Below are 8,110 nucleotides of genomic sequence, written 5' to 3' on the forward strand. Positions count from 1 at the left end.
GAAAAAAAAAAAAAAAAAAAAAAAAAAAAAAAAAACAGTTATAAGAACAGTTTTGTGTATGATGTACCTAATTACCTAATTCTGATGCAGTAATCCAGCCGTTGCTGTTGACAATAACAGTTCTTGCCCGGTGGATTTGAATAATACTTCCCTTGATAATTCCATTAACAACAAGGTCCTCAACACGACAAATCTAAAAAAGGTAAAAGGAAACCATTTAGATTGATCTATGATAAATTGCAAAGCTGCAATCACCACATTAACACTTCTTGGTATAAGTTGGGAGCATCATAACAATTTGAAATCTGTCTGGAAACAAGAATATAAGTTGCAAAGCTACAATCACCACATTAAAGAACCAATTTGGAAACAAGAATAAAAATTACAGAACAATTGAACAAACACGAATATAAGTTGGGAGCATCATAACAACAAGATCCTCCACCAAATGAAATCTATCTCTTACTTGAAGTGAAAAGGATAGTGTATAATTGAAATGACAATCATCTGGTGGAGTCATTAAATCCAGAGGACACGTCTCACTGTCACACAGTGCTTTTGTTACCCTACAAATAGAAACTTAAGTTTTCTAAGGATTTCAATACTCCAATGCTGAATGATTAACAAGTGTAGCCAAAAGGCATAACATATAACATACTCACAGGCTTCTACTGGCATCATTATCATCCAATGGAGCTTGAAGCAAAGAGCCGATTCCAACCTGTTATTGCCAGTAGTCATAAATAGATGTACCAATAGTTTCATTTCGTCTTTTCCTTTTCTGGAAGGGTGAAGGGGTAGGGATGAAAATGGTAGTCACTATGTAAAATGAAGAAGATAAATTTGTAACTGTCATTTTATTTCTGGTTTTTCCTAGCTCCATAGTGGGGTTTGCATCTTGTCGAGCATTAGTTCTTTTCATTTCTTGTAAAAAAAAAAACAATTAAAAAGCTCTGGAAAATAGAACACAACAAGAACTCTATATTATGATGATGACTTGCAGTCATGTTATAAAACAGAAATAAGACATATATATATTAGCTTTCGTTAAGATAGAAAAATGCTTAGAAGCCCTACAAAATAGATCATAACAAAAACTCAAAGATGTGACAAACACTTACAGTTATGTTATAAAATAGCGACAAGGAGAGTCGCTGCCCTTTGATTGTGTCACCTTGACCAGTAAGATGCAATAGCCCTTGGCCATACATACCCAAGTTTGAATTTGAGCTAATGCTTGAGTTTTGCTGTAACATTTAAGGTATCACAGCCAGCTTAGATATTATAAGATGTCCAAAGGAACACAAATGTAAAAATAAATAACTTTTTTTATAAAAAAGTCGATCCTAGTCTAGTCTAGTTGGCAGAAGGGGTTTAAAGGATAATACCTTTAAAACAACCAGATTCCTGACTTCAAAAACTGAAGCAGTAACGAACGTATTCCTCCCTCCGTCTACCAGGATTTTAGAGTTCCACATCAGCAGCATCTTAACAGAAACTCTGAGAGCGCCAAAAACCTTCAGTCAAAGAGAATTTTAGTCACTTTGGAAACAAAAAAATATGGAGTGTCATTCAAACTACATTAGGAGACTCTGATACAATAGGTAGAAATAAGTATGTAGAGCGCGTTTAGAATTCAAAAGGTTAGTGTCTAAGTGAAGCAAGCACGTGTTGGAATTTAACCAAAAGATAAATTATTAAGGGTGAGCATGATCTGTTAATCCCTCAATTCTTTTCCAAAGTCATTTTGTGAGAAGCTTCTTTTGGAAAGGATGCTCCAAGAAACCGTGGGTGTTAGTTTCGAGAATGGGGTGGCTGTTGAAGCTTTAATCCTGTAGTGGAAATGCATAAAGCTTCTTTGCCTCTTGTTACGCCATTGGAAAACTACGAATATTGATGACCCTTCACCTTCATGCATTAATGTAAAGGAATTAAATTTGGCTATTCATGAGGAATGTCATGTATCTGCTTTTGCTATTATGAAGGTTCCTTCATCTTCAGTAAATTTAATTTCTGAAATAGTTGGCCTTGTGTATGTTAAGCATTTATTTGAAATTCTAAATAAAATAATTAAAAGAAAAAAACAAACAAACAAACAAATACGCATACAAACCCAGAAAAAGAATCCCTATTTAGAAACATTAAAAAATCTAGACTCTGGGTATAAAATAATGAACAAGTTTGATATAGAAAAATTTGAGTCAAACCGTTATGATGGAATCGCTCATCAAAAGTTCTTCAGCAACTAGTTCAAATTCTGATATTGGAAATTCGGAGAGTCCAAACACAATGCTGCCTCCACAGTATAAGGTAATTTGGCCTCTAACCTAGAACCATGAAGCCAAAAGATACAAGTAGTAATCACTTGATCGAAGAAATTAAATTCCAGGATAGGTTAAGCAACCATGGACAAACAGAAATAGTTAAGACAATATCCTATGCATGGCAGTAAGAAATGCAATGGTCGAAAACATCAAATAAAATTTAATTAAAAATTTGAACTTCAATAGCCAACTTAAGAATAGCACAGCTCATTAGGACATTATATCATCGACAAAAAAAGATTAGAAGTTTGAATTCTCACCCCATAATGTGGTTGAACAAAAAAAAAAAAAAAAAAGGAATTTAAATGACCGAAGTAAAAGTCAGAAACCTTCATACCTTCATAAATAACAGTCAACAAGATGATAAGCTCACTTACGCTGTTTGAGGGAATATAAGTTAAGAACATGCAACATTTTTTAGCCACCAATAATTTTTGCCTTGCTTTGATAAGAAACCAACTTTCCATTTAAAAAAAAAAAGAAATAATGAGCAAGGCTGCAACAAAAATAATAGGAATGACAATAAAGAAGGCCAAGTTAAACAACAGGAACCAGAACTTACATTTACAAGTCAGCTAAGAACCAAAATTGTATATTTGGGCGTTATTTTTCCCTTTGAACATTTGAGTAGATAACATAAAAAAATAAAAAAATAAAAAATAAAAAAAAGACCATCCTGGCTCTAAACCATGCCCGGGGATATGCCGGATGAGGGAACTTTGAATCAGCTCTTAGAAGACAAGAGGAAACTTATCTAGTGGGTAGAGATGTCTACGGGTAGAGGATGAGGAAGCCTTCTCTATCCCATCCTCATCTCCTATTTCACTTCCCATTCCTGCAAAATTTCTCGTTTATTTTCATTGGGATCGAAGTGGGAATTGGGTTCCCCAGAGATTTTTTTTTCTTGATTTTTTAACTTTTTTTTTTAAAGAATATTTGTTTCAAAGGATAATTTCCATTTTCTAATATAATTTCTATTAAAAAACGTAAAACATTATAATAAATTCAACAACATTTCATAAGCAAAAGTGTAATATAAAGTTCAACATAATTTCTAGAAACTCAACTTTCAATGTTACAACATAATCTTCCACACTTAAAAAATATATATTTACTTATTTATTAACTAAATAACTATATATAAAATAATATAAATATAAATAAGTTGGTTTTGTGCCTTAGTTTTGATATATATGTGTGTATGTATATGTATATATTTATATTTATACATAAAAAGTGAGGCGAGGTGGGGCGGGGAGGGGATTTGGATGGGGATATAGATGCTAGGGTTTTCTCATAGGAATCTTAACCTTCCAGAGAGGCAAAAACAGAAGCCTCAAGAGATAAGGGACAGTGGAGGTTTTGTTTCATCCTCCATTTAGAGACAAGGGAGGTGTCTTTGGAAGAGGTTTGATCATCAATTATACATGAAATGTAATGCCTAATTGCATATCCTCTCATCTTCTGTATGAAAGCTCGGACATTTTCTCAAAAGTTTTGTAAAAACCAAATGAAAGAGATTATAAAACTTTTTCTTGCATACATGAACTCATAACATGCATTTCAGAAGTTTTTATTTAATAATTAATGAATAAACCTGCAATATATGCATTCATCAATTAATCAACAAAAAGTATTAAGTTATGACGGAGCAAAAAAGTGCAAAGAAGAAATATCACTCAATACCTGGACTCTTGTCCACAGCAATGGGACCAACGCTTTTGCGTTATTCTCCACAAAAACATTTGACCATAGTGGAGTAGTTGAAAAGTCTAGCAAAGGGGTTTCAGTTTCTGTCGTGATATTGTCATTTCCAACTCTTAAACTTAGCAAATTAGCATTGAAGTAAGTGCCGGCTGCTCCAGCATTACCAGGACACCCAATACTTACACCGCCTGAAACAAGGATGGTGTAACATAAGAGTTACCAATGTTATGATACAACGCTAGAAGCATTCAACACACTCAAACAAATAAACTTAATTATAATTATAAGTATAAAATATTTCATCCATACGAAGTGCATACCATGTACAGTAACTTTAATATCTTCTTGAATGCCATAACTATCCAGAGAAATTCTTCCCCCACCACCTCCACCCCATCCCTTACCGCCAGCAGCTGATATAGTTCCACTTCCCTTTCTAGATATACAAAGAGAGCCGAATATTAGCAACAGATGAGACAACCAAAAGTTTATGATCTCTGTAAGATAGCCAATACTGAAACCAAAAGGGATGTGAAGAAGACAACAAAAGCATCATTCATTCGTGAGACTTTTGCATCCTACAATGAGAGCTCTATTAAATAATAAAAAATACGTCAAGACTTCCCTTCATCTTTTCTCACGATCTAAAAGGGAGGAGACAAGGAACTACAGTCCTATTGGATCAAAAACAAATTTGGCTACAAACCTAGCAGTTGAGGAGCTGAAACATAGCACCCTAAGAACAAGAAATAGGTAACGCGGAGCTAACTAAATAGGTAACGCTGAGCTAACTATACATTTTTGTACAAGAAATAATTTCTCATTGATATATGTTGATAAACTCTTCGAAGGGAGTGAAAATAAAAGGAAAAAAAATACAAAATCAAGAACTTCGAAACGATTACAATCTTCTTCCTCGTGAACATTAATAAAGACTAAACAAACTTGAGGAACGATGCCTGGAGTCCCCAAAAGGCTGAAACTAATGTTGTTTTGAAATGGAAGAAATTTTGGACATACCTTCAATGCCTCTAAAAAACTGGAATAAATGCCGGATGAAAAAAGCCTTCTTCCAAGAAAGCCTTTTGAAATTCAAACCAGCAAAATAAATGATGACTTAAACAATCCAACATCTTGATGAGAAAGAACCATAAAAGACTCACAATTCTTCAACAAAAACCACATCAAAAAGAGACAAAAAAAAAAAAACATTATCAGCCTCTATCCTCAAAGATGGAAGAAGCAAAGGAAAGATCAAGTGCCGCAAAATGTTATCAATGATTAACCTTCCCACATCCGAAATCCCTGCAGAAATAACATCACTAATACAGTATAGGTTGTGTCTTTAATTTTGTCTACAACAAAAAGAATTGTGAAGGATGAGAGCTCAGTGTGTGTGGTTCCATTCTTGAATCAATGGGGAGATTTCATGCATCTCAAAATCACAAGTTTCAATAAAAGAAGCGAATTTGGCAGGTATGAAAGATGGAGGAAGAGGATTTAGAATTCTATCACCATGATAGTATTTGTCGTACTCATTCATTCAATAACATTGATCAATTTCACAATATGCTTATTTATACTGACAAAGTAAAATCTATGAAAATTTTACAGAGTAGCTGAGAGGTCGGTCTTTCATCATTCGTTTAAGCCTAAAAAGCTAAATAGCAAAATACCAACACAATATTATCACAGATCATTCAATATACAAAAATTGTTACAAAATATCATTCCGAGTTTTTACTACATGACCAAATTACTTAAACACCGAACTTCATATTTTCAACGATATTCTTCTCTTAACAGTCAACTTCTGGATCCGGCTTGAATGAAGTACTACTCCACATAAAATGTATAAAATAAAATGGATAAGATACTTGTTCTTTGAGGGATGCATACATATCAATTTATTTGTAAAATGTTTGAAGATTTCATAATTGAATTTACAATTTCTTTACATTCAAATGAACGGTCAATCATCTGACAGTTCTAAATTAAAATTGAAATGACATCACTCATCGCCAGTAATGTTTTTGTTCAAACTTCACATTCTAAAGTTAGCAATAAATATGCAAAAATCGTATACGGGTTTCAAAGTAGGTTAACAACAAAATGCTTCAAATTCAATAGACAAAAAAAAAAAAAAAAAATCTCAGCGATCAAACTTAAACTATGTTAGCGAAAAGGTATGCATCATAACTTTAAGAGAAATCACTTGAAAAGTCTAGACCAATCCATAAGCACGAATTGTACTCACAGCTTTACTGCATGCACAAAGATACTTCCACCAGATCCACCTCCACCTCTTGATCCTCCGTCTCCCCCTTCTGCAAGGATAGAACCATTTAAATATAATACATCCACTACGAGAAGTTTCACACGTCCTCCACCAAGCCCTCCATATGGCTTTTCCTCTGATAGCCCACCACCCTTGCTCCCGTAGCTCCAAGGATCAAACAATGTAGACCAAGCATAGACATCACCACCCCAGTTGCTTGTCTGATTACTTTTCAAACAGGAGGCCCCTCGGCCACCATGACCTCCACCAGATCCATCGTAACCAACCGGTGTGCCACTTGTTTGAGAAGGAGGTGCTCCACCAAGGGCAGTTGTATTTATGTATGAATTGTATTCCAGCGTCAGATTAGCTGCAGAAAAAACCACGGAGCCAGCAATAATAGCTGCGTGCTTACTGACTTTGATATTGCCAGACATGTTGAGAGTTATCGTACAACCTTCTATGGCGCAGAAAATCAGAACGTGTGGAAGTATCTCTAGGTTCCCCTTTCCAGATATGTAGAAATCAGAATCTAAAGACAAGTTTGTGTTTAACAGGCAGGTTGTGTTAAATGACCCAACACCACCCAGATCCTCACATGATACAAAATGATTCGAAGAGGAAAAATGTATTGGACTAATGTTCTGAGTGGCATTTCCTGTTACTAGCCGAAATTCATCCCGCCAATAGTTTGAAAAATCATTTCCTCTTTCATACTCGAACGAATTAAGGGAGAGGGCAGACATGTATAGACATCCCAAAAGAATATACCATCTGATGTGCCGGTGCAACAGGGAAGAACACATCACTGCCGAGTATTCAGTTCTTCTGGTGCACCAGGAAACTGTAATATCAATATCACATGACAATCAACAAAATAGCTATGCATAAAGTCCAAAGAGTACAACTTGCCAGTAGAATGCAAAGAGGTAAATAATTGGTTTTTAAAGGAAAACATGACCAATAGCCAACAAGAAATATAAGAATCACGTCTGCACGCTTATTTGAACATTCGGAAATAGTTTTCATGAATGCATCGAACCGGCACAAATGGGATCGGTTTCTTATTTCTTGATGATATGTGAACAGCCTGATAGGTTTAATTCTGAATCCTATTCAGTAACAGACATGCCCTTGAAAGAAAATTTTAACCAAGCCTCGTGGCCCCAAAGTAGCATTCTAATTCAGATTATTACTCAGAGAAAACTCATGCTACGCGCCATGGCTTCAAAGTTACACTCTAATACAGCTCACTACTCTTAATGAAAGTGATTTTCTAGCAGACAAATTAAAATCTGTCATGAAACCAGAGCTTGATGAAGACGGTGCCTGAGAGAAAAATTAAAGTTACGTTCTAATTCAGCTCATTACTCTTAGTGAGAGCGATTTTCTAGCAGAAAAATTAAAAACTTCGATGAAACCAATGTTTGAAAAGGCCAGTGTCTGCTACGCATCATGGCTTCAGAGCTGTATTCTAATTCAGCTCACTACTCTTAATGATACCAATTTCTAGTACGAAGATTGAAACCTGTAGTGCTTGACAAAGCCGTGTCTCTAAGAGAAGGCTTTTGCTAGACACCATGGCTTCAACACTATATTCTAATTCAGCTCATTGTTCTTAACGAAAGCGATTCCTAACAGGAAAAATGACAAAACTATATTGCGAAATTGTGTAAAAGAACAAAAACAGAAGCCATGAGGTAAATCACTTGCAGCTCGCAACCACTGAAACTATAAACAATTCAGCAACCACTGAAACTATAAACAATTCAGCAACCTGAGAAAAAAAAAAAAAAAAAAA

At 34.9% G+C, this 8,110-nt stretch overlaps 1 protein-coding gene across 1 annotated transcript in view; it reads right to left on the reverse strand.

The window, feature by feature from the left end:
- The window catches only part of LOC111459491, a 14,176-nt gene that overhangs the window by 5,416 nt on the left and 650 nt on the right, over window positions 1–8,110 (reverse strand). The window contains exons 2-10 of the mRNA XM_023102420.1: window positions 6,289–7,153; window positions 4,352–4,467; window positions 4,011–4,219; window positions 2,208–2,327; window positions 1,389–1,517; window positions 1,122–1,247; window positions 663–721; window positions 467–566; window positions 76–193 (exon numbers count right to left, since the gene is read on the reverse strand). Of these exons, the coding sequence (XP_022958188.1) occupies window positions 76–193; window positions 467–566; window positions 663–721; window positions 1,122–1,247; window positions 1,389–1,517; window positions 2,208–2,327; window positions 4,011–4,219; window positions 4,352–4,467; window positions 6,289–7,115 (1,804 nt within the window). The 5' untranslated portion in view covers window positions 7,116–7,153. The remainder of the gene's footprint in view (window positions 1–75; window positions 194–466; window positions 567–662; window positions 722–1,121; window positions 1,248–1,388; window positions 1,518–2,207; window positions 2,328–4,010; window positions 4,220–4,351; window positions 4,468–6,288; window positions 7,154–8,110) is intronic.

The sequence above is a fragment of the Cucurbita moschata genome, unplaced genomic scaffold, assembly GCF_002738365.1.
Source record: "Cucurbita moschata cultivar Rifu unplaced genomic scaffold, Cmos_1.0 Cmo_Scf00022, whole genome shotgun sequence".
In the NCBI taxonomy this organism is placed as follows: domain Eukaryota; kingdom Viridiplantae; phylum Streptophyta; class Magnoliopsida; order Cucurbitales; family Cucurbitaceae; genus Cucurbita; species Cucurbita moschata.